The 25,373-nt window shown below is 60.5% G+C and overlaps 1 protein-coding gene across 8 annotated transcripts; it reads left to right on the forward strand.

Annotated features, from left to right (window-relative positions):
- Positions 1 to 655: 655 nt before the first annotated feature.
- Positions 656 to 25,373, forward strand: SMTN (smoothelin). Of its 8 annotated transcripts, XM_055147552.1 has the most exons (21): positions 666 to 796; positions 2,317 to 2,448; positions 7,526 to 7,674; positions 8,345 to 8,438; positions 8,530 to 8,608; positions 8,706 to 8,803; positions 9,797 to 10,120; positions 10,208 to 10,280; positions 10,836 to 10,913; positions 10,996 to 11,517; positions 11,708 to 11,880; positions 15,210 to 15,362; positions 15,470 to 15,545; positions 16,889 to 17,050; positions 17,145 to 17,207; positions 17,430 to 17,514; positions 19,415 to 19,591; positions 19,884 to 20,001; positions 20,737 to 20,888; positions 21,868 to 22,031; positions 25,086 to 25,216. In XM_055147552.1, exons 2-20 carry the CDS (start codon positions 2,395 to 2,397, stop codon positions 22,010 to 22,012), a joined length of 2,775 nt encoding a protein of 924 aa, XP_055003527.1. In that variant the 5' UTR covers positions 666 to 796; positions 2,317 to 2,394; the 3' UTR covers positions 22,013 to 22,031; positions 25,086 to 25,216. The 8 variants fall into 8 exon arrangements, with proteins under 8 accessions (XP_055003530.1, XP_055003531.1, XP_055003527.1 ...); XM_055147555.1 differs by lacking the exon at positions 21,868 to 22,031 and having other exon boundaries at positions 656 to 796; positions 25,086 to 25,373; XM_055147556.1 differs by lacking the exon at positions 21,868 to 22,031 and having other exon boundaries at positions 656 to 796; positions 9,800 to 10,120; positions 25,086 to 25,373.

Genomic DNA, 25,373 nt, shown 5'->3' on the forward strand with positions numbered 1-25,373 from the left:
AATTTCTCCCACTTGTGTGAGTATTCCTCTATCTGGGACTTTGACACTCCAAGAAACCCAGCCCCAGTGGCTTGGAAGGGGGAAATATGAGCAGAGGGAGGGCAACGTCTGTGCAAAAGGTGTGTCGTCTGGGGACGGGATGTTGCCTGACGGATCCGACTCTACCTGCGTCAGCCCCTGAAATGCTTCGACATAGGGTTAAGGTGCTGGCAGTGACTCAGTCTCCGCCAGGTGTCCCGAAAGCAGCCGAGGGGCAGCGGCCCAGCCGGGACCCTGACGCCAGGCGGGGGCGGAGTCGAGGGAGGGGACACGATCTCACGAACAAAGAGGAGGACGAAAAGGGGCTGTCCTGAAGGCCTCGGGACGCGATTTCGGGTCTCGAACCCCAGCTCGGGATCCCCTTTCTACTTCAGCACACCGCTCCGTCCTCCAGCCGACCGCCACTGGACCAAGAACCCGGGCGCAGCCACCGCGCGGCTACACTAGCCCTTATAACCTGGGCCCGCAGAGGCGGGGCTAAGCCGGTGGGAGGGCGTGGCAGACAAATTGAATTTTCCCAATGGGACGCGAGGGTGGGCGGGACCCTCTTTTGGATTGGAAGACGCTGCATCCAGAGCGGAGCCGGCCAGACTGCTGGCGGGGCTGGACGGGCGGCGCTTGCAGAATCCCGGGAACGGTTGCTGAACCGCCTGGGCTCCCGGTCGCTGCGCCTTCCGCCTGGCCGTCCGGAGTACGTCTGTCGGATCCCGAGCGAGCTAACCCGAGCCCGCGCCGCACCGGCGCGCCGGACTCAGAGGTGGGTGATCGGGTCGGCTGCGGCACCAGGGTCCCCGACGGATCCCGCACGGGGTGGAGGGCGGAATCCGAATCTCTGAACTGGGCACTCCCCACCCGTCTATGGGAACTCGGAGCCAGACGAAGTTCTGAGACCTCGGGGTGGAGGACGCTCAAGGACCCCCAGGGTGTAAATACCCTAGGGAAGCTCCATGTCCCCCCAGCCTCCCTCCGCGAGCCCCCAAAGGCCTCTCATAATCTCTTGGGACCCCAGACCGTGACAGGGAGGCATGAAACTGGAGGCTAGCAGCAGGAAACCTCGGAGAAAGAGCCCCTTGGATGTCTTAGACTATGCATTAAGCACCCCTGCTCTCCAGAGGCATGGGGCGGGGGATGAGGGGGGCCTGAGTACCTAAAACCTTGTGACTACTCATGGCCATGAGAAGGCAAGGACCCCAACACAAAGGTTGTGAGGTTGACACATGCTTTTGCCTACTAGAATGAGAAAACAAAACAAAACAGTGACTTGGACAAATAGGGTATGAAGAACCCCCTCAAACCCACTCACTGCTGGGGTGACTCGACAAGTGACTGCTCTGGGGACAAGGAGAGGGATGACTGGAGGGTGAATCGAAAGGGGGCCATCCTGGGGCCATTTCAGTCACACCAGACATTAAACATCAATGGCATGTCAGACCGCTGGGCCCTCAGATTGATTCCAAAAAAGACATCAGGTTACAAGAAGAAAAAGCTATGTTGGGAAGTATCGCTGTGCTGGGGCAAGAAATTTCTGGGGCCCCTGGGAGCACTTTGGAAGGAGGCTTCTGAAGCAGAGGTGGCCAGTCATTTTTTTTTTAATCCCTCCATATTTTCGGGGTCTTTGGGATTTCCTCTGATAAATCCCCAGCCCTCTCCAATCCTGTTTGCTTAAATCCAGCGGTTTGATGGCTCAGCTCTGGAGGAGCCGTCCCACCTAGGAAATAAATTCTGTGAGCTGACAGGAGGAGCTGGGTCCTAAACACAGAGGTCATGAGGTCAGGACGAGCAGCATCAAGGGAGGGCAGAGAGCGGCGAGGTGGAGAGGCTGGAAACAGAGGGCTTTCCCCGGGAGTTGAAACAGTGGGTGTAGCTTAAATTGCCTGGGAAGAGGCAGCAAGGCCCCAGACTGGAAGCTGAGCTTTCAGGGTGGATGGGCAGGTGGGCCAGGCAACCATGGAATCCGACGGGCACTCCCCTGGGGGTGGGCACAGCCTGCATGTGTGCACCCAGGTCTTGTCCATGTAGACTCTACCCTCCCTGGGGAGGGCCTCTCTGAGTCTTAAAGAGTTGACTGGATTGGAACCAGCGACTCCTACTCCAGGCTTGGTACTTTTTCTGGCACACCGCGCTGATATAAAGGTCAGTTCCCAGCCAGGAGTCATGTCACAGGAAACCAGGATGGGACTCCAAACGATGATCATCAGGGCTTGGAAACTGAGGCACGGCACCCAAGTGTCTCTGGTCGAGGTCCCAACAGGCCTGATTCCTGTCTATTCCCTGCAGAACCCCCTGAGTTGGTGTCAAGTGCTACGGGCACTTGGAGATCTCACCAGGAGGGGACAGACGGAGCTAGAGGCCAGCATGATGGCAGATGAGGCCTTCGCTGGACTGGATGAGGGAGCCCTGCGGAAGCTGGTAAGTGAGCCTCAGGTTCCCCCATGGAGGGGACAGGCAAGCCACCCAGGCAGGCAGGGCCTGTCCAGCAGTTCATGGGGGAGAGGGCAGGAGGAGGGCTCCGGCTAACAGGACTGGGCTGGTTCTGCGTGACTGGTGCAGAGGCCCCCATGGCATGTGCCTGTCCATGCCAGGTGCTGAGCCTAATTCTTCCCAGCCCCCCACTGCCACCACCTGTTTAAACAGTAACTGCTGAGGACTCGCCCATATGCAGCCACAGGTGTGGGAGGCTGCATTTGCCTCTGCCCGGCAACAGTCTGTGCCTACCCCTGGAGGCCAGGCCCATGATAACAGCAGCCACCGATGATACTGCCAGGGGCTGGACGCTGGGGCTCTCAAGGGGGCCGCGGGGACTGGGTACTTCAAGGCTGTAAGTCCTCATCTAGAAAGGGGCCCCTCTGGGACTCCCGGTTTGTCTTTATCTTACTCTGGAGTCCCTGGGAGGAAAGGAGACTGTGAACATCATTATCCAAGTCCTGGAGTTGCACGAGGATGGAATGAGATGTGGGCAAGGTGGAGGGAGGATACATCGGGCTCCATCCCCTTGCCCCAGCGTCTTCCTGAGTGTACACCCACCCCCTCCCGGCCCACAGTCCTGCACCAAGGCTGAGACCACACACCAGGGCAAGTATGTGCCCACTAGCAAGGCTGGAGTCCGCTGGACTGGAGGCCAGGCTAGGGCACCACTCCACCCCCATCCCGGCCCCTGACCCTTGTCCAGGGGGGAGATTAAAGATTTACCTTTCCCTTTGGGGGGGGGAAGAGTACGTGACGCACCCCACCCCCATATACCATTCTGGCGACTCTGGGTTGCTGCCACCACCACAGCTGGTTGCGTGCTGCCTGGAGGGGCGGGTTGGGTCTGGGTTTCCAAAAGTTCCCACCACGTCAGCTCAGCCTCCTCGCAGGAAATCAGAATCCGAATAGGGGGTGGGGGAGAGGCAAGAGCGTTCCAAAGAGCGCGAGATGGGTTCTCCTCCGCGCCTCGCGCTCTCCCAGGGTCTACCCTGCAGGGCCGGGGTCTCCGGCCGTGCGTCACCCCCGAGCCCCGTGCGGGGGTTCGGGCGCTGGGAAGGTTGATGGTTAAGTGGGCGCCCCACTCGCTCCCCCCGGTAAAGGACTAACGAAGACCCCGCGGCTTCTCCTGTCCGGAACCACTGGGTCGCCCGAGGCGTCCGCGGCCCCGGGCCGGGGGGTCGCTTCCCTCCACCGCCCCGTCTGCGCCCCGGCGTGGCCGAGGGTCCCGCCCCGGCGGCCCTCGTGGCAGGACGGGGGCGTCCCGCGCCGGGCTCCTCCCCGCGGGGGCCGCACCTTATAAGGAGAAGCTGGCCGGCGCCCCAGCATCGGGCCGATTCGGGGACCCGGGCAGCAGCTTCCGGCCGCGGCTCCCGCACATTCCTGAGGATGGGGCGGGGGGCTGCGCGGGATGGGGGCACCTGGGGACAGTCACGCCGACCGCGCGCCCTCGGAGTGCGGGGGCTTCCGTACTCACTGCCTGGCCGGCCCCGGGGGGCTGCTTGAGTTCCGTGGACGTCGCTTCCCCCCGCCCCCTCGGTGGCTGGGGCTGTCGGGGGAAGGGGGAAGGATGTGGGGTGTCCGGCCTGGGTCCCCCGCGGGCGCCTGGCGCGGGGCTGGCGAGGGGCGCGGGGTGGGCGGGGTGACCCTGGCGGCCGTCAGCGCCCCCTGGCGGGGCTGTGCTCCACCGCCGGCCGGTCCCGGCGCTGGGCCACTGGGCAACCCCTCGAAAGTCGCCTCCTCCGTGCTGGTGGGGAAACCGAGGCTCAGACAGATGCCGGCTAGGGCCCTCGACCCCCAGCAGCGAGAGGCAAGAGAACCCGGAGGCTTGGCCCCCCGGGAGGAGGAAGCGCCTTCTTTCCTCCCGGGAGAGTTTCCCTGGGCAGTTTCCGAAACCGCCCCATCCCTTTCCCCTTCCCCGCTGGCGGACAATGGCGCTTTGTACTTCCTTCCCTCCCTCCCACAGCCCCCTCCACCGGCCGCGGAGGGGCCGAGAGGGCGGGGAAGCTGGACACAGCTGACTCTGCGCCGATCATTGTCCCCGGACCCAAAGGGAAGGACTATGGTGGTGGGGGGGTGGTTTACCAGCCCTCAGCCCTGCCCCACCCACAGCGAGTGGGGGGAGTGGGACCAAGGCCCTTTGCAGAAGGGGGACACCAAAGGTCCCGGGTGCAGAGGTGGCGCCTCATGCACTAGCCTTTGTTTCAGGAACCCCCATCTCTGGATCTCTGGGAAGGGGAACCCAGGAGGTAGCGCTGAGTTCTTTACCTTCATCACAGCTGGAGGTGGACCAGCTGCCCTCTGTTTGCTTCTCCCACCCTGTCCTAGCATAACCCCACAGGGCTCGGGTTTGAGGAAGAACAGCGCTGGGGTGCAGTGGGGTAGTGAGTTACTTTCTCTTTTCCTCCTCCATAAGCTCACCTTGGTCCCAGCATATCTATAGTCCAGATAACAGGAGTCCCCACACAGGGGAGGGCTCGCCCCCACCACAGAACTACCCTCAGCCCAGGGCAAACCCAGGGGAGAAACCTGAGCTCAGAAACCGTTTGTGGGTTCCGAGCAATAGTACAGCGGGGAGGGCTGTACTATTGCCTTGCCTGCAGCCAACCCGGATTCTATTCCTGGCACCCCAGAGGGTCCCCCAAGCCCCACCAGGAGTGACCCCTGAGTGCAGAGCCAGGAGTAACCCCTGAGCATTGCTGGGTGTGGCTCCAAAACAAACAAAAAAACCACTTGACAGTGAACGTGTCTAGTAAGTGACCACCAAGGACAGATCACGTCTTCCTGGTTTCAGTTTCCTCATCTGCCAAATGGGCATAACCACAGGATTCCTAGATTAGGATGTGTTGGGGGGATTGGGTGGTTTCAACATAAGCATATTATACCTCATAAATACTCCTGATTCTTCGGGGTAGCTCATCAGCAATTACCTCCCCCCCCACCTCCCGGGTGGCAGGAACCAAGTTCAGGAATGATGCCAATGGCATCTACAACAACAGAGAAGGGGGACCTCCCAAAATCACTGCACCCATCCCTACTCACTGCCCTTTGATAGAGGCAAGTGTCCTATCTGGCAACGGCGAAACTCGACACAAGTTAGAGGGACAAGCCTCACCCCCAGGCCAGAGAGATCGAGTGCAACAGGTAGGGTGCTGGCCTTTCTTGCAGCAGACCTGGATTCAATCCCCGACACCTCATATGTCCCCTGAGCCTGCCCTGAGTGATGCCTGAGCACAGAGCCAGGACTAAGCTCTGAACACTGCTGCGTGTAGCCCAAAACAAAAATAAAAACAAAGAAAAGGAAAAGTCCCTGACCCGGCAGCTAGGACCAAACTGGAACCAGCTGGGGGTTCTGGCTTGACCAGCTCCTCAAGAATGTGGAATCTGAAGGAACAGCAGAGAGCTTAGCCCAGCCCACACTGCCCCCAGCCCCAGGCCTTACCCACTGGGACCAGTGAACTTATAGCTGAGTTGGGCCCACCCACATTCCCTGCTGAAACCTCCTCCCACACAGGCCTGCCCCCAGCAGGCAGGAATGATGGGGGGAGGAGGCCAAAAGCGGGTGGTAGTGGGTGCCTGGGCCCTACCCCCTAATGACTTGGAGGGTGTGGGCAGGGAACTTACCTTGCCCCTACTTGCTCTCCCCTGGCTCAGTCCCACACTGGAGGCTTTATCTTTGCCATTATCTTCCTGGGGGGCCCTGGGCCAACCTTCTCTCCCTGGAGCCCCAGAGACTTCGTGGGGGGTGGTGTGGGGAAAGCCACAGGACTGGCTGGCTCTGCCCAGAGAGGTGCCCTTGCCCGGACCAGCTCAGACCAGCCACCCCCGTTTCTCAGCGACCGAGGGGCTAAGGAGCTGGTAAGAGCGCGGGTCCTCCAAGGACACCCTCTTCTGGGCCCCGTTGGTCGTGGCTGCGGTGAGGTCCGCACGAGAAAGCTCGGACCCCCGAGTCTCTCTGCTCCTGCCTTGTCCATCTTCACCGTTTGGAAGAAGCTGCCACCTGCCAGCACGCTGTGGTGTTTCGGGGCTGGACTGTAGGCATCTCCCTGGTTCATAGGTCCTCCAGTTGTTGTAGAGTGTGTGTGAGTGTGTGTGTGTGTGTGTGTGCTGGACTGTAGGCATCTCCCTGGTTCATAGGACCTCCAGTTGCTGTAGAGTGTGTGTGTGTGTGTGTGTGTGTGTGTATGTGTGTGTGTGTGACCGGAGCTGGTGGATAGTCTTTTCCTCCCTCCTGCTTCATCTCCCTGGCTCATAGAGCCTCCAGTCGCTGTGGTGTGTGTGTGTGTGTGTGTGTGTGTGTGTGTGTGCTGGACTGTAGGCATCTCCCTGGTTCACAGGACCTCCAGTTGCTGTAGGATGTGTGTGTGTGTGTGTATGTGTGTGTGTTGGACCATAGGCATCTCCCTGGTTCATAGGACCTCCGGTTACCAGTGTATGTGTGTCTCTGTGTGGCCATGCACGAGTGTGTGTATGTGTGTGTGTGTGTGTGTGTGTGTGTGTGTGTGTGTGTGTGACCGGAGCTGGTGGATAGTCTTTTCCTCCCTCCTGCTTCATCTCTCTGGTTCATAGGGCCTCCAGTTGCCGTGGGATGTTTGTGTGTGTGTGTGTGTGTGTGTGTGTGTGTGTGAGAGAGAGAGAGAGAGAGAGAGAGAGAGAGAGAGAGAGAGCAGGGCCGGTGGATGGTGTTTCCCTCCCTCCTGCTTCACCTCCCTAGCTCATGGGGGTTTGGTTCGAATCCTGCAGTGCAGGACTAGTATCACTGGAAGGTGTGATGCTTGCCGCCTGGCACAGGTAGGCAGCTGCTGGCCACATGTGCAGTGGGCTGTCCAGAGGTCCTGGCTCCGGGCGCTGGGTCTCGCCCTGAGACCCTGGGTGGGCGGGCAGGCACGTGATGGGCTTGGCGCACAGGCAGGAGAGACAGACCGTTCATTGTGCCCCCAAAGCAGAGCAGTGGGCAGTGGGTGGCTGCCCTCCACCCCTGGCAGCCAGAATGACCTTCCCCTCGCCCCCGCCCGCCCCGCAGTTGGAGGGCACGGCTGATCTGGCCGAGCGGCGCCGCATCCGCTCTGCCATCCGGGAGCTGCAGCGGCAGGAGCTGGAGCGTGAGGAGGAGGCCCTGGCATCCAAGCGCTTCCGCGCGGAGCGGCAAGACAACAAGGAGAACTGGCTGCAGTGAGTGGTCGCAGGGGGTGGGCATGTTCGTGCTGGGTGTGCACGTTCAAGCTGGCTGTACACGTTCGTGCTGGCCATGCACTGGTGCGCCAGCTGCCCAGCTGGAGGTCCAAATGGCAGAACAGTGCCGGCATGCACCAGGAAGCCTGCGGGGCCTGGCTGTGCCCATGTGGTATGAGAGTAGCTAGGCTGAGCATTACTTTATATATTTAGGGGTGTTTTTTGGGGTGGGATGCACAAGCGGGACTCGGTATCTCTCCAAGCAGTGCTTGGGGGTGCTGGAATTGAAAGCAAGCGCCTTACACCCCCACCCCATCCCCACTGTCTCTTCAGTCCTCTATTTTGGGGGGGGTGGTGGCAGGGGTGGGGGATGTTGGATCACACCCAGAGTTTCTCAAGGGGCTACTCCCAACTAGATGCTGGCGGTCACTTACTCAGGGGATCGTGCAGTGCGGGGCTCAAACTGGATCCCCCTATGCAAAGCATGCACACCAGCCCTCTGCACCCTGTCCCCGCCCTCTGAGCCTGTACCAGGGTGTAGCCGGAGGCTTTGCACAGCGCCTCACCCCTCCTCAGGGTTCCGGAAACCCCAGGCCAGCCCCTCCCTCCAGCCACACCCTTTGGGACCAGGCCATTCAGTGCGGGGTGACGGTCCCCATGTCCCCCACAGCTCTCAGCAGCGGGAGGCCGAGCAGCGGGCTGCTCTGGCCCGCCTGGCCGCGCAGCTGGAGTCCATGAGTGATGTGGAGGAGTTAACTGTGCTGGTGAGGCCTGGACCGGGGCGGGAGTGGGGGGGGGCGCGGGGCAGGTGGAGCCCCCACCACCCTGACCGTCTGGCCTGCCTCTCCCGCACAGCTGCGAAGTGCCGGTGAGTACGAGGAGCGCAAACTGATTCGAGCCGCCATCCGCCGAATTCGCGCCCAGGAGATAGAAGGTATCTTCCAGCCTGGCTACCACCCCCGCCCCCCCGCCCCCCGCCCCCGTGCACCCCAGCGCCCCAGCCCTTTCCTGATCCTTTCCCTTCCTTGCAGCCGCCACCTTGGCGGGGAGATTGTGTAGCGGGCATCTGAACAGTGGCTCAAGAGAGGACAGCCAAGGCCGGGCAGCACGCAGGCTGGCACGGTGCGAGGTAAGAGGCATGGGCAGGATGGGAGAGGGTACCCCCGGTGCCAGAGCGCAGACTGCCTGCCTGCCTGTCTTTGCAAGATGGCTACTTGACCAAGGTTCGGAGCGGGGGACCCAGCTAGTGTTAGGCGGACACTGAGGTTCTGTCTCGAACCCTCTGCTCCCTCTCTTGGGCAAGCGCTGACTACTCTGCCCTGCTCCAGACTTAGTCTCTCTCTGCCTTCCACTCAAAGCCAGTGTGTCCACTGCTCCTGAATTTCTGTCAGACTCCCTTTCCCACCCTCGCTCACCTCCCTCCTGGCCTCATCACCTCCATCCCTTTTGGGGGGCTGGAGGGAGATGTTTGGGATCACATCTGGCTCTGTGATCAGGGGACCATGCCCATCAACCCCGGGTCCATTGCTTGTATAGTATGCGCTCCAGCCTGTTTGAATGACATCTGGGGCCCTTACCTCCTCTGTGCCTTGTACCCTAACCTTTACCACCCAGCCTCTGGTGAGCAGAAACGGATTGCTCTGAAATGCAGCCCCCTCCCCCCCCGCCCCAACCTTCCTGGGTTACACCACCCCATGGCATCTCTCCTGCTGCAGAGCGCCACCTCTTAAGCTCCCCCATCAGAAGGGGTCGAAACAGGCGGTGCAGGTTTCCCAAGTGGCCAGCAGGGGTCGCTGGGTCCCCACTCCTGGCAGGACTATCCCTCCATCACCCATCTGCCAGACCGAGGCCAGAGATCAGGGGCCTCCCTTGGCAGGGATCTGTCTCAGGGATCTATTAAGACAGGGATTCCCCCGCCACCCCCACTGGCTGGTTGGGATCTGAACTGCCCTGACAGACAGGGTGGGAAGCCAAGAGGACAAAAAGTGAAGCTTGTGGTGTGCCCACGCCCAGGCCTGTTCAGGTGTGCCCACAGGAAGCCATGCCCAGCCCCTCTCCTTTGCATGCCCTGCCTTGGGCACCTGCCAGCCTGGACCAAGGGCTGCATCCTATATGTCGCCAGCAGGTGCCTGAACGAGAGGAACAGGAGCAACAGCCTGAGGGCCCCAAGCCAAGCCCAGCTGCAGAGAGCACCAGCCAGAATGTGACCACGGTGACAGTCCTGCTACAGGCCCCACACGGGGCCACCCCCAGCCCACCTGCCTCACCCAAAACTTCACCTGCTTCTGCCTCCCCGGAGCCTCCACTGGAGCCCGCTAAGGCCCAGACCCCCGATGCAGAGACTCTGGGCAGCCCTGAGCTGCCCGCCAGCCTGCCCAGTGCCACCAGCCCTGAGTCCCAAGAGCTGCCAGCACCCCCCAGCACTGAGGAGCGGGTGGTCAACACGGTGAGTTTGGAGAAGGGGAGGGAGGCCTGGCCGATGAGCTCTTTGGTCTGGACGTCAGGCCCTAGTCACGCACTGTTCCCCCTGTAGCTCCTGCCTGGTCCCCCGGAGCCCCCTGCTGCCCATGGCCCCACCAGAAGTCTCTTGGACACAAAGAGAACAGGTGAGGGTCCAGCAGCGACAGCCCCCGGCATCTGCCTCCCTGTCCCTTCCTGGAGAAAGGCCTCTGGTGCCTGGCCAGCCCCGGCCTCCAGGTCCACTCCTCCCACTGCCCCTAGGTGTCCCCGCCCCCAGCCTGGCCCAGCCCCCCTCCGCCCACCCCCATGGCCAGAGGCCTCCCCGCAGCCTTGAAAGGCAACAGGCCTCAGGCACATTCTTTGTCCCAATAAGGGAGTGTACCCATCTCCCAGCATGGAGAGGGCAGCCTTGGCCGGGGGGTGTCCCCCAATCACAACGGTAGGGAGGCAGGGAGGCTCACGCCACCGCCACCACATGGCACGTCCTCCAGCTCAAGCCTAGCTCCAGCCCCCAAGAGAGTCCAGGGTACCCGGGCTCTGCCTGAAAAGAAGGCGGGGCGGCTGAATGGGGAGGCCCGGAGGCCGGGGTGGAGGGAGGGGGTGGAGGCTGAGGTGTGGAGGAGAGGACTGTCAACGGTGATTCCCCCCATATCCACTCTCCTTTCTCTTCCCCGCATGGCCCCCACATCCCCCCACCATAGGGCCAGACCTGGCTGGACCCCGTCCTTGCCAACGTTCCCTCTCTGTGCTCAGCCCCCGCCAGCTGCCTCAGAACCAAGGTACTGTCTGTTCTCACTTCCCCACGCTCGGGCAGTCTACTCATGCCCACCCCACCACTGACCGCCCTCCTGTCCCTTCTAGTGCCCACCACGCCTGGCAGCGGACCGTCCCCGTTCCACCGGGCTGGCTCGGTGCGGGACCGCGTGCGCACGTTCACCTCGGACTCTCCCAGGCCAGCTGGGCTCCAGCACGGCCCATCCCGGGTGGCCCCAGGCCCCTTGACCCCTGCCAGGCTCCCGGGCTCCTCCTTCGGCAGCACCACCCCTGCCTCCTCCTCCAGCGGCTCCTCCTCACGGGGAACCACTGATACCTCCTCCCGGTCCAGCAAGGAGAAGCCAGGAACAGCCCAGCCCCTGGCCCAGCTTCAGAGCTGCCCCCGGGAGGAGGGCCCCCGGGGGCGGGGCTTGGCTGCCAGGTCCCTTGAAAACGGAGCAGGGGGGGCCCGGGCCTGCTCAGAGGAGCCCAGTACCCCGCTGCCCGTGGCCGTGGGCACTGCCGAGCCAGGGGGCAGTATGAAGACGACGTTCACCATCGAGATCAAGGATGGCCGAGGCCAGACTGCCCCAAGCCGGGTGCTGCTGCCCACAGGCAGCCAGAGGGCAGGTAGGTCCCCTCACCGCTCGCCACCAGCACGGACACCTGCAGCTGCCAGCTCTGCCCAAGGGACAGGTGCTGTGGCCAGAGCACAGGCTGTCTCCAAAGAGCCCACTGGGAGCAGGGGGCACCGTTTACCTGGAGTGGCATCGCCTGTGACCTGCCCTCCCCATTCTGACCATATTCCTCCCCCTGGCAGAACTGACAATGGGGGTGCGGGCATCCCCCGCCATCCTGAGCACTGGTGGTAAAGGCAAGAGCTCCATCACCCAAACGGGCAACCCTGGGACCCCAAGCCGGCTGGGCAGTGTCACGCATGTCACCAGCTTCAGCCAAGCATCCCCTGGGAACCGGAGAGGCTGCAGCATTAAGGTGAGCCCCTCCCTGCACGGACACCCCTCCCCCCTCCAGCCTCTTCGTCCGTCTGGGGCTTCTAGGACCAACGGATTCCTCTGCTCCATTTCTCCCTCACTGTGCACGGGAGGGGGGCGGGGAGAAACTGAGGCTCAGAGAGAGAAGGTGGCTGCCCAATGCCCACCCCCAAAGGGTGACAGAACTAAGGGCAGACCCCCGCGATGCAGGCACTAGGTATGTGAGAAGTTAGTTGCCCCTGTTTCGTCTGGAAACTTCCCATGGGCTGATCTCTGGTGGTGGCTCCATGTTGGCTTAGCTGGCTCTCAACGCTCAGACTTGAGGTCCCCATGCAGAGAGGGGGGTTGGGTTTCATAGCCCCTCTTCCTGCGGCAGCCGCACTTACCTATTTCTACCCCACCTGGACCTCAGCCCTCAGCCTAGAAGATCAGCCTGGTCCCTTAGGAGATTGGAGATTAGCAATTAGCATCTGCGTCACATTGCAGTGGGAGAGGCAGGGAGGGATGAGCAGGAGTAGGGACACGGGGGGCCGACAGGTGGGGGGCTGACAGGTGGGGGGCTGGGAGGGGCACCAGGCAGGCGAGGCCACAGCTTAGCAGGTGCCACGGGAACTGAATCCTCCGCCTGCTTCCATTATTCATTCCTGAGCCCCATTCAGCCGGCTGGTAGCTCAGCCAGGGAAGGGATCCCAGCCGGCCACCCGGCCGCCCAGGTAATGCCCATCTACTACACCGGGGACCAGACAGGCCTTTGGCCAAGTTGAGATGATTCGGGCCCATGTTGGGGTTTCTTGGGGCGATGAGGAGAGGGGAAGGAAAGCCCCTTCTCCCCATTGCTTAGGACCTAACTGCTCTCTGCCAAGGATGAGTATGGGGGAGGGGAGCCGAGCCCTTGGGTGCACCCTGAGTGTTGGTGCCACCAACGCAGAGTCGGGGGAGGCAGATAAAGTGCCTGCAATGCTCTCCCTGGGTGGGTCTGGGCCCCCACGCCCCGGGCACGATGGAGGACCCTGATCTTGGAGCGAGATCCTGAGATCCTGGGCTCGCTTAGCACCAACCCTGCTTCCCCACATCTCTCTGCGTGTCTTCCATCTGTCCCTGGCCCCAGAGCACGCAGGCTGTGGAGCCTGGCCAGCCTGGCTCCTCACAGCAGACCCATTCGTCTCCCTGCCTCTTTCCCCAGCCCTCAGACAAGGAAGCCGGGCCTCAGTAATCCTTCAGCACCTCTGTAGCCTGGCTGGGCTGTGGGTCTATGATCTGCACAGGGCCAGGGCCAAGGCTAGGTCTGGGCCATCTGCAGGCCTGAGCGGGCCACCCCTCCCCCACGGCCCCTTTGCTGAGAGCCCAGAATAGGTTTCTATTTGGGCTGCAGCCCCAGCTGGCAGCCAGGGCGGGGCAGGCCCACTGCCCTTGCCTTCGCCCTCAGCTGCAAAGACTGACACCGGCAGCCAGAAGCCAGAGTCCCTGTCCCCCCGATCATACAGCCCCCCGCCCCCCGCCAAGCACCATGCCGGGGGTTCCAGGGCCTGGGTCCGAGCTGGCTACAGCCCTTGAGGAGCAGCTGGGCCGGGCACTGGAGGAGCTGCGAGCAGTGGCGGAGGCGGGCCGGGCAGCAGTGACCCAGGCAGCTGAGGCAGCTGCCTCCGCCGTGGAGCCAGTGGCCCGGGCCGCGGAAGAGCTGCGGGCAGAGACGGCCGTGCTGAGCCGGCGGCTGGACGCCCTGGGCAGGCAGGTGGAGGTGCTGAGCATGCGGCTGGGGGTCCCACTGGAGCCTGACCTTGAGCCTGAGCTGGAGCCCAGTGAGCTGCTCCTGGCCGCTGCCGACCCCGAGGCCCTCTTCCAAGCGGCTGAGGATGCCGGGACCCCCGTGGCCCACCCACCTGCCTTTAGCACCCGCCGCTCCTCCTCTGCTGGCCCTGCCCGCAGCAGCAGCCTTGTGAGTCCGTGTGGGGAGACGCGATGGGGTGGGGAGAGCGTCTGGGCCAGGTTCCGACTCGGCTCAGTGATCCGGGATATGCCACCACCTTCTCTGAGCCTCAGTGGCCTGTCTCTACAAGGGACAGGGATTCGAGAGCACCCGGGGCTGAGGCAAGAGGGTGCTAGGTCTCTGGCCCCGAAGCACATGTGACAGCTGCCCGAGCAGGGCCGGTGCCAGCCCAGTGTCACTCCCACCCCACTGGTCCCCCAGCCAGGCCTGGACTTCCCAAGACAGCTGCCTCTTCAGCTCTCCTTACCCTCCCCGCCGGCAGAGAGGCCCCGCCAGGAGGGGCCGGGCTGCGAGCAATGCAGGCAACGGCTCTATGGCTGCATGTCTGCAAGAGGCTGGAGAGATGGGCTGGGAGGGCTGGAGAGGCCTGGCTGGGGTTGTTTGGGGGGCCTTGCAGAGGAGGGCAGAGAGCAGGGGCTGGTGGTGGCATATGAGCTGCAGCTCTAGACAAACACCTGGTCATCAGGACCCTCTGTGTGTGTGTGTGTGTGTGTGTGTGTGTGTGTGTGTGTGTGTGTGTGTGTGTGTGTGAGTAAGGGGGTGCTGGCATAATGTGTGTGTGACCGTATCTCTGTGTGTATAGTCTGTGTGTGTTGAAAGGGATGCTGACCGTGTGTGTGTGTGTGTGCATGCACGTGTGTGCATGTGTGTAAGGGGGTGCTGGCATAATGTATTCTGTGTATAGTCTGTGTGTGTTGAAAGGGATGCTGACCGTGTGTGTGTGTGTGTGTGTGTGTGTGTGTGTGTGTGTGTGTGTTGGAGAGGGACTAAGATAACCCAGGACTTAGCAGAACAGAGCTCTGTCTACCTGGGCGTGGCCTGAGAAGGAAGCGCAGCAGGATCCCAGATACAAGAGTCTGATTACTTACAGCTGGGACCCCAGACTGCATTACACCAAAAGGACTAATGGGCAAGTCTTCCAGACTCTGAGCCTCACTTTTTCCTTCCGTGTAATGGATGCAGAAAACTCCCTGGTACCCCTGCAATGCTGCCCTGTTGGATGAACAGCCCCCACAAGGCCCCCACCCATTATGTCATCAGTCCCTGGATGCAGGGGATGCCCTCCAACAAGGCTAGCAGTGCTCAGAGCCCAGAGTGGCCATCCTGGACAAGCAGTTTGACTCCTGGTCATTTTCCCTGCACCCCCCCAGGGGGCATGTTGGTTTCATCGACACCCCTCCTTTACACTCAGGAACCACTCCTGTGGGTGCTCAGGGGACTATATGGGATGCTGGGAATCGAACCCCGGTTGGCTGCGTGCAAGGCAAATGCCCTACTCACTGGACTATCGCTCCAGCCCCGACACCCCTCCTCAAGGTCCTTGCCCTCTCTCTGCCCTCCAGATGGAGCCAGAGCCAGCAGAGGCCCCCGCCGCGGCAGCAGAAGTCGCCAACGACACTCAGCAGACCCTGGGGGACAAAGCCCCCGGGAGGCCGAGCCCGCTGAGCGCTGAGGAGCTGATGGCCATCGAGGATGAGGGCGTCCTGGACAAGATGGTATGGCAGATCGGGTGTGCACTGGGGCTTGGCAGGGGGCGGAGACCAAGAGCCCCCACCCACAGCCCCCCACCCCTGGGGAGTAACAACCAAGGATCTGTCCGCAGCTGGACCAGGCTACGGACTTCGAGGAGAGGAAGCTCATCCGGGCGGCACTGCGAGAGCTCCGGCAGAGGAAGAGAGGTTAGAGAGCCAGCCGTCCCCAATGGCCTCCATCCGGTGGCTCCATTTCCCCGCCACTCCCCCCAGGCTGGGGCCCTATGGGGAAGCTCCAGCCCACTAACTCCCTTACCCAGTTCTCCTCTAGCCCCAGCTGTTCCCCTGCCTCCTTCCCAGCCGGTCCTCGCTGCTGCTTCCCCTCGATGCTTTTCTCCCTCCTGGCCACCCCGGTTACTGTCCCCAACCAGCCCCTCTTGTCCTTCAGACCCAGTGACTCTCTCTCCCAGCTTCTCCTCCTTGGATCCATCCACTCGTTTCTCCAAGTACTGTCAACTACACCTTCCCGGAAGCCAGACCCTCCAGTTCCAAGGCTTCTCCCTCCTTGAAGTCCGCTGAGGAGCCCCTTAGCCTCCACCCCCACCAGCTTCCCCTTCCCTGGGCACTGCTACACCCTTTCCTAGACAGTTCCTCTCAGGACCCCGCTGACCTTTCCCTCCTGCTCGAGATGCCCTTGGCTTCTCCAGAAGCTCTCCACGTCCCTGTCTCTGAAACTAGCAATTTCCACGATGGCCCTGCCACTATCTTCACCATTCTTTTGTTTGTTTGTTTTGTTTTTGGACCACACCCAGCAGTGCTCAGGGCTTACTCCTGGCTCTGCGCTCCGAGATCACTCCTTGTGGACCCGGGAGAGCATATGGGATGGTGGGGATTGAACCAGGGTTGGCCGCATGCAAGAAAAGCATCCGACCTGCTGTGTTATGACTCTGGCCTGTCTCTACCACCTTCTTCTTTAGGGCCACTTCCCTGCTTAGTCAGCTTCTCTCTCAACTACCTAGATCAAATCCCTCTTCAAGGACCTCCAATTCCTCTCTCTCTTCTTTCTGAATCTAGAGATTCTTCCTCCAGCTGTTCTTGTCCCCACTAAGCCTAAGTGAAGGCCCCCTTGGCCTCTGCCCTCCTCACCCAGCTTCTCTCTGCCCAGAGCCTGCACTTTATCTCTGGATGCAGCCCTCGTTCCCATAGAAATTCCTTTCTGGGGTCGAAACAGCTCCCTTTGAGTCCGGTGCTTCCCTACCCCCTCATTCCTGCCTGCGTGTATTGCTAATCCCAACCCCCGCAGAAGGAGCCTCCTCCCTGCCAAGTTAGGGCTGTCCCCTGCCCCAACCCAGTCTTGCTCCCCCCTCGCCCCGTGTCATCAGTAAAGCTAGGGCTGTCCCCTGCCCCCTCCCCAGTCCTGCTCCTCCCTCCCCCATGTCATCAGTAGTTCTAACGGGTTGCCCTCCACCCCATCCTTGTGTGCCTGTACACCTGTGTTGTGTGGGTACTGGGTGGCCCCTCTGGGCACGCATGGGGCACCCCCTGCACAGACCAGCGAGACAAGGAGCGGGAGCGGCGGCTGCAAGAGGCCCGGGCCCGGCCCGGGGAGAGCCGAGGCAACACGGCGACCGAGACCACCACGCGGCACAGCCAGCGGGCTGCCGACGGCTCGGTCAGCACCATCACCAAGACAGAGCGGCTCGTCCAGTCCAGTAAGGGGCCGGGTGGGGCCGTGGCTGGGCGGAGGGTGCCCCTGTGGGCTTGCGTACCCCTCACCCTTTCCTCTCTCACCCTGCCTCCCTCCAGATGATGGCACTCGGACTGCCCGGTCCACCACAGTGCAGTCGAGCTTCGTGAGGCGCTCAGAGAGTAAGGCCGCCGGCGGTCGCCCTGTGCACGCCTGTCCGCTCAACCTCCTGCAGCTCTTCTCCAACTCTCCAAAGTCTCATCTGCGTGCCTCTGTCCAGCTGTCACTCTTATCTTCTCTGCCTATGGCTCCCACCTTCTTCGTCCCCCCCCCTCACCCCATGCCCCCTCACTGACATCCACCCCAGGCCCGTCTTAACTTCTCCCCGGCCCCTCTCTTTGCAGATGGTGGTGGCAGCACTGTGGTACAAACCAAGACCTTCTCCTCCTCCACTTCTTCCTCCTCAACCTCCTCCAAGAAGATGGGCAGGTGAGCACAGGTACCCACCCCTGTATCACAGAGGAGTTCTTAGAGTGTACCCATTTTATAGAGAGGCAAAACTGAGGCCTAGGAGGTGATAAACCGGCAGGGTGAAGGTCAAACCCCTCTTGTGCTCCTGGGTCCTCACCCTGGATCATCATCACTATGGATTCCGAGAGTTTTTCTCAGATCTCCTCCTGGCCACTTGGGATGGCATAGTCCTGGGGCCACAAGCCTCACATTGAAGCCTTGGTACCTGAGGGCAAGCTCTTTCCCTGTAGCAGGACCTGTCCGTGATTATTTGGGCCAGCTTCTCTGCCAGCTGCCTTGCCTGGTCTCTCCTTGCAGAGAGGCACAGTTACCCCATCCTTGCCCCAGGGAACTCACAGAACCTTCACCCTTGTGCTTGCAGGGCCCACCGATCCTCAGAGAGGACTCACTATCCCCTGGCATCCATTTCCCACTGTCTGTAAACCATGTCCCAGCATCGCAAAGCCCCAGAAGAGAGGGCTGCACCCCCAACTTACAGACAGTTTTTTGGGGGGCTGGAGTAATAGCATAGTGGGTAGGGCATTTGCCTTGCACGCGGCCGACCAGGGTTCGATTCCCAGCATCCCATATGGTCCCCCGAGCACTGCTAGGGGTAATTCCTGAGTGCAGAGCCAGGAGTGACCCCTGTGCATCGCCGGGTGTGATCCCCCCCCAAAAAAAAACCAGACAGTTTTGGGGATGTTGGAAAGTGGGGATAGGATAAGAATTTCGTCCAGGAACCAACAGGGGACTCAGAGCCAGAGAGACTTGAGTCAAGTTCCTGGGCTGTCTGCCCTCTTGCTCCCCATACCCTTGAAATCAGATGCCAGGGGTCTCTGTTCTTCATCAGCAGGATAAAGGGGACACCCCTTCTTTTGTGAAGTTTCAAATGGCACACCAAGAGATAGAAGAGTAGATAGGGTTCTTTTTTTTTTTTTCTGCTTTTTGAGTCACATCCAGCGGTGCTCAGGGGTTACTCCTGGCTTTGCACTCAGGAATTACTCCTGGCGGTGCTCGGGGGACCATATGGGATGGTGAGGATCGAACCCAGGTCGGCTGCGTGCAAGGCAAATGCCCTACCCACTGTGTTATAACTCTAGTCCCCGCAGATAGGATTCTTAACTTGCATGTTGTTCACCTAGGTTTGATCCCCAGCACCACATATGGTCCCCATCACCTGAACACAAAGCCAGGATTAAGTCCTAAACATGACTAGGTGCAACCTCCCCCAAAAAAAACATACAATAAAATGGCATCCTGGGAATACACAATAGAAACGACCTGTTCCTGTTCCTGTTATTCCTAACATGAAGATCATATGCACAGTGTCCAGAGCCTGAATTCACTCTGAACTTGACCCAGACAATGAGCCTGTTTGGAGAGCTCCTTGAGGAAAAGAGCTTGAATCCCAGTTTTTTTTTTTTTTTTGAGACCACACCAAGTGGTGCTGGGTGGGTGGATGGTGGGTGGGGGTGGGCCACATGGTGCAGAGAATGCAACTCTATAACTCTGGCCACCCCGGGGACTCAGCCCATAGCGCTGTCTCTCAATCTCAGCTTTTTGTCCTTTGAGCCTCAGTGTACTCCTCTGTAAAACGGGTGTACAGGCGCCTCCCTTGCAGGCTCTAGAGCTAACACAATGTGTACAGTCTGGAACACAGTACCTGTTCTTGGGGCCTGGAGGGATAGTGCAGCGAGTAAGGTGCTTGCTTTGCACACGGCTGACCAGGGTTCAATTCTCAGAATGCCATATGGTTCCCTGAGCCTCTCCAGTAGTGACCCCAGAGCACCGAGTCAGGAGTAAGCCCTGAAAACACAATACCCGCCCTTTGGGTATTGTTAGGTCTTCTGACCTGACAGCTACCTTCTCCCAACGTTAGTATCTTCGACCGCGAAGACGAGACCAGCCCGCGGCCAGGGAGCCTGGCGGCGCTCGAGAAACGCCAGGCAGAGAAGAAGAAAGAGCTGATGAAGGCACAGAGCCTGCCCAAGACCTCGGCCTCCCAGGCACGCAAGGCCATGATTGAGAAGCTGGAAAAGGAAGGCAACGCGGCTGGGTAAGGGGGAGGCGGGGGTGTAGCCCAATGAGTAAGCGGGACGGGGACCAATGAGCTCAAAGAGGCGGGGCTGAGCGGGGATCGGGGACCAATGAGTTCAAAGGGGGTGGGGCTGAGTGGTGGGAGGCGGGATTAATAAATTCAAGGGGGCAGAACTAAAACCCTTGATAGGGGTCGCGGTGGGTGGGGCCTGAGGGCTGGAGAAGGCGGGTCCCAAAGTGGGGGCGTCTGAGGCTACCAGCTCCTTAGTCTTGTGACCCCGTTCTTGCCCCCCCGCGGCCCCCCCCCACAGAAGCCCCGGCACTCCCCGTGCTGGCGTGCAGCGCTCCACCAGTTTTGGGGTCCCGAACGCCAACAGCATCAAACAGATGTTGCTTGACTGGTGCCGGGCGAAGACGCGTGGCTATGAGGTGAGTTCTACGTGACTCTACGTGGCACTGCTTGGCCGGCTGCCCAGCCACTCCCTTTCCCGCTTCGCGGGGGACACAGCTGGGCACCCCCAAGAGAACAGAACTCTTCTCCACCTTACGGGTTCCACAGCCTCGGTGCTGGGTGGGGAGATGGGAAGCCTTTGCGAATGCGCTCGATTCTAGAATAAGTCATGAGGTTCTAGAGCCTAGTAAGGGGCCCTTGTATGGGTACCTTTCTGTAAGTACGGAGGAGGAATGGGGGCAGGCGTGGGGCTTGACCCTAGGTGGTCTGGGGGCCTCTTGAGCTAACCTACCTAAGTAGCAGGCACAGGACTTGACAGACTTATTAGAGTAGAGTAGGCTCATGTTCTCACTACTCACCTGCTGTGCATTCTTTTTTTCTTTTTTCTTTTTTTTTTTTTTTTTGCTTTCGGGTCATACCTGGCGATGCACAGGGGTCACTCCTGGCTTTGCACTCTGGAATTACCCCTGGCAGTGCTCAGGGGACCATATGGGATGGTGAGGATCGAACCCGGGTCAGCCGCATGCAAGGCAAACTCCCTACCCCTGTGCTGTCACTCCAGCCCCCCTGCTGTGCATTCTTGAGCAAGTTACAGAGCCTCTCTGAGCTCAGTTACCTGCCAAAAGCTCTGGAGAACATGAGGCGGGGAGCAGGGGGGAAGAGAGAGAGGAGCTCAGTGATTTGCTTCCACTGCCGATCCTTTTCCCCACCAGCATGTGGACATTCAGAACTTTTCATCAAGTTGGAGCGATGGCATGGCCTTCTGTGCCCTGGTACACAACTTCTTCCCGGAGGCCTTCGACTACGGGCAGCTCAGCCCACAGAATCGGCGCCAGAACTTCGAGGTGGCCTTCTCATCTGCCGAGTAAGTGTGGCGTCTAGCCTTGATGGAGTCAGCCGAGTCTCTGGGGCCGGGCATCTGGGCCAGGCCCAGCTGCCCCAGGACACCCTGGAGCCGGCCAGCCGCACTGTCAGACTGAGACCCCGGCCCCCAGAAAGCCCCAGTCCTTCTCAGCCCTGCCCACCCGCTGCTGAGCGTGCCAGGCGCCCGCCGGAACGAAGGAGCCGCAGGCCCGCCTGCCAGCCCGGGCCAAGGCCTACCAGGTGGCCCTGTCCCTGTCCCCCTGTTCTCCTGCTCCCTTTTCTCTCTCTCTCTCCTCTTCTCTGTCCTGCTCTCCTCCCACCATCACCAGAGCTTCCTGCTCCCACGGGAATCCCGGCTGGAGATTCCAAAAGGAGGCTCCTGGCTGGCCCCTCCCGGGCCTGCCCCGCCTATATAGGCATTGCCGAGGCTTATATAGGACATCAGCAAGCCTTCCACTTTGGAATCGTTGCCCCGTCTGCTCACGTCACTCTTGGCACCCTCTTCCATCTGTCTTTCCTTTTCTCCCTTTCCCTTTCTAGTTCCCCTCCCCCTCGTCCCCCAGATTTCTACCTCTTCCCTTCTCCCCTCCCCCACCTCCTTTCACGCCTCCCTCACCCCCTCTCCCCGGGGCACAGCCCTCCTCTCCAACCTCGGCACCCATGCCATCGCCCCCCCTGAGTTCCTGCTTGCCCCAAGAGTTCTCTGCACCTGTGACTGGTCTGGCCCCCCCACCCCTGTCTGCATCGCACACCATTAGTGACGGGTAGTGAGCGGCACGTCCACGGTGGGGCGGGGGCATGCGGGGGCGGCTGGCAGACCGCAGCACCGAGGTCATAACTGAACTCATGTCTCTGTGTGTATGTGTGTGTCTCTCTGTTCTCCTCCCCTCTCTCTTCTCTGCCTCTTCCCCCTTCTTCCCCACCCGGGCCCCCACCACCCCCCCCACCTCGCCCCTTCCTGGACCCCCTCCCCTCCCCAGGACCCATGCGGACTGCCCGCAGCTCCTGGACACAGAGGACATGGTGCGGCTGCGAGAGCCTGACTGGAAGTGCGTGTACACGTACATCCAGGAGTTCTACCGCTGTCTGGTCCAGAAGGGGCTGGTAAAAACCAAAAAGTCCTAACCCCTGCTGGGGCCCCACGGTGAGAAACGTCGCCTTGCCTGCCCGCCCTGTTTTGCTGGAAGCTGCTCAGCAATGCACAGAGAGGCCCAGGCGTTGGTGGTGGGGATGCCGGGAGTGGGGGGGGCGGGGGGGACCCTGGGAAGAACCCCAGGGAGCCAGACCTGGCCAGATCCTACAGTTGCGCACAGCAGAGTCAGGGAAACGGTGCCCTAAACTGGCCAAGGTAGACCCAGGTGGGCAGGGCTGAGGTGGAGGAATTGGGGGAGGCCATGGAAACCCAGGAGGAGCACCTGAGCCTGCTGGCAAGGCCATGATGGCTCTCTGGAAAAGTTGCTGACTAAGCTGAATGGCAAGTTGAGGCTCCAGGTGGGCGGGGGGGTGGGGTCAGTCTAAGTCGAAGTATGAGGGTGAGAGAGAGGGAGAACCTGGCCTACACAGGAGGCAAAAGTCTGTGCTGGAGAGGAACGGGCCATGAGGAGATGGTATCCCCTTTCTGAGAACGAGGTGTGAAAGGTTTCCGGAGGTTCATTCCTAGAAGGTTTCTAAACATTCCTTGGATGAGGGATGGGTAGGGAAGGGATGGAGTTGAGTGTTAGAGCGACTTAAGCAGTAGCGGGACTGGCTTCTAGATGGGTCCAGCTTGGGGAGGGTCACAGAAGCCACCCAGACCCCCTGTTTGGGTCCTGAGAACGGTTGGGGAGCTCAGAGGGAGGATCCCCATTTCAACAGGGCCGTAATAGCAACTCTCGATCCTGAGCTGGCTGCCCGAGAAGCTGCGAGGGGGCAGGTGGGCTCAGAGTGTCCCGAAGTTTCCGTTCAAATTGAGGCCAGAACTGTAATTCCCCACTCCCCCTGCTGCCCTCTCAGTGAGTCTTCTCCTTGCGCCATTCGCTTTCCCACTCTTTTTTTGCAGAGATTAAAATAGAGGCCTAGAGGGAGCAACGAGATTACCCAAAGTAGTCAAAGTCAGGGCCAGAGCTTGGGGTGCAGCTCAGATGCCCCGTAGGGCCTGCAGCCAGGCCCTACAGGTGAGGGAGGATGGGCCGGGTGCTGTCTCCAGGTCATATATGGACTTGGAGCCGCTGCCCAGCAGGCCGGTCTGGAGGGAGAAGGGCCGAGCCGGCCCCAATCCAGTTGGAAAGTGTGACTCAACCGTGCTGGGCGCTGATGCTCGAGTTGCTCTAGGATTGCCTGCTGTTTGGCCTGTCACTGGGGCAGCCAGAGCCCAGCGCTGTGAGCCCCAGTGTAAATAATGGCTTTATAAGGTCTCCAGGGAAGACACCAGGGGTGGGAGGAAGCTCCAGATCGTGGGAGGGAGGCCGGCATCCCGGGGGAGATAGCCACGGCTAGAAGAAACAGAGAGAGGAAGAAACAGCAGAGAGAGGCCGATTCTTGGCAGGAGAAACGTGCCCTGGAGGGGAGGGATGCCCGTCAGGGCATGGGTGCATCTGCAGAGTCAAGAGCCTCTTCCTTGGGGCTGGAGCAATAGCACAGCAGGTAGGGAGTTTGCCTTGCACACGGCCGACCCAGGTTCAAATCCCAGCATCCCATATGGTCCCCCGAGCACACTGTGTGGAATTACCAGGAGTAATTCCTGAGTGCATGAGCCAGGAGTAACCCCTGAGCATCACCAGGTGTGACCCAAAAACCCAAAAAAGAAAAAAGAGCCTCTTCCTTGTCTGACGTGTGTCCAAGGTCTCAAAAGAGCAGAGGAGGGCTGGAGCGATAGCACAGCGGGTAGGGTGTTTCCCTTGCAGGAGGCCGACCCAGGTTCGGTCCCCAGCATCCCATATGGTCCCCCAAGCACCACCAGGAGTAATTTCTGAGTGCATGAGCTAAGAGTAACCCCTGTGCATCACCAGGTATGACCCAAAAGGAGAAAAAAAAAACAAAAAACAGAGGATGACTAGGCTGTTGATGGAAGGATGGGGAAACTGAGTCACCAAACAGGGCAGGGCTTTGAGGATGCTTTTGGCATCCATGGAGGTGAAGAGTAGAGTATGGCCTGAAACAGCCCACCTGCTTCCCGCATCTTCTCTGAGGCAGCAGGGATGGGCTGGGAGGAGGCGCCTGCCCGCCTGTCTTCGGGTGTCTTGGGAACAGGAGCAGATCCTGCCTTTCTGTCTTTTCCACCAAAGAAAACTCACCACCTCTGCCAGAGCATTTCCTCAGTGCAGGCAGGCAGATGGCAGCGGAGAGGCAGAAGGGCCTGCTCTGAGACAGGAGGGGAGATGGAGGCAGGGAGCAAACTCCAGTTTTAGGGCTCTGGGCTGGCAGCCACTTAGAAACAGTAGCCACTGACTCCAGTTGGGAAGGGGCTCCAGGCAGGCATCAGGGCCCAGGGCTGGTAGTGGGGGGTCCTTAGGAGGGAGAGGCAGCGAGGCTCGAAACAAATGAACTCCTCTGCTCTGTGACTCAGTTTCCCAATCTTTCAACTGCAGGTCATACTTCTGAAAGCTGGTCGTGCCCAGGGTGTAGATAGCGCCAGTGATTTATTGGGGCCTCTCCTGCATCCCCTGTTGTACTCAAGTGGGGTTATTAGTCTGTGTCCCTCCACCCCCTTACACACATATGCCTCTCCCTCAACTCCTGGAGCAAGGACAAGGGTGCCTGGGCCTTCCCTTTCTCAGGGAGGTACCAGGCAAGGCAGCCGGCTGATGACTTGCAGCCCAGAAAATCACTGATGCAGGAAAGAGCTGCCTGAGCTAAGGGCCCTGCAGGTGCCAAGGTCTAGCCGTGAGCTTTGTGCCATCCAAGATGGCCAGGAGGTGGCGCTCCAGAGAGGTCTGCAGTAAGGACCTTCCCAGGACTTGGAAGAGGTCCTGACCCCTACTTCTGCCATCCCGTCTACACCTGCATGGCCTCCTGCCCCCCCATCCCCAACATGTGCCTCCAGGCTTAGGTGGGGCTTGGGATTTTCTGCCTTCCTGGAAGGTCTTTCCCCCCTGCGGTGGTTCAAGAGAGGAATTTTTGGAAGACCAGCCACTCGCGGCCTTGGAAAGACCTCCGAGTAAAGGGTCACCTCAAGAGGTGGGGCTGGAGCTGACCCCACACTCGTGCCTCCTCCCTGCAGGATGCTGGTGGACTGCGTGCCCCTCGTGGAGGTGGAGGACATGATGATCATGGGCAAGAAGCCCGACCCCAAGTGCGTCTTCACCTATGTGCAGTCGCTCTACAACCACCTGCGGCGCCACGAGCTGCGCTTGCGCGGCAAGAACGTCTAGCCTGCCCGCCCACCCGCCGCAAAATGCCCCCCACCATGCCAGGCACTGGCCCCGCTGTGCGCCTGCCCACCGCCGCCCCGTCCGGCCTGACACTTTCCCTCGCATACACACGCAGCATTTTGATAAATTATTGTTGG

The sequence above is a fragment of the Sorex araneus genome, chromosome 9 (assembly GCF_027595985.1).
Source record: "Sorex araneus isolate mSorAra2 chromosome 9, mSorAra2.pri, whole genome shotgun sequence".
NCBI classification, from domain to species: Eukaryota; Metazoa; Chordata; class Mammalia; order Eulipotyphla; family Soricidae; genus Sorex; species Sorex araneus.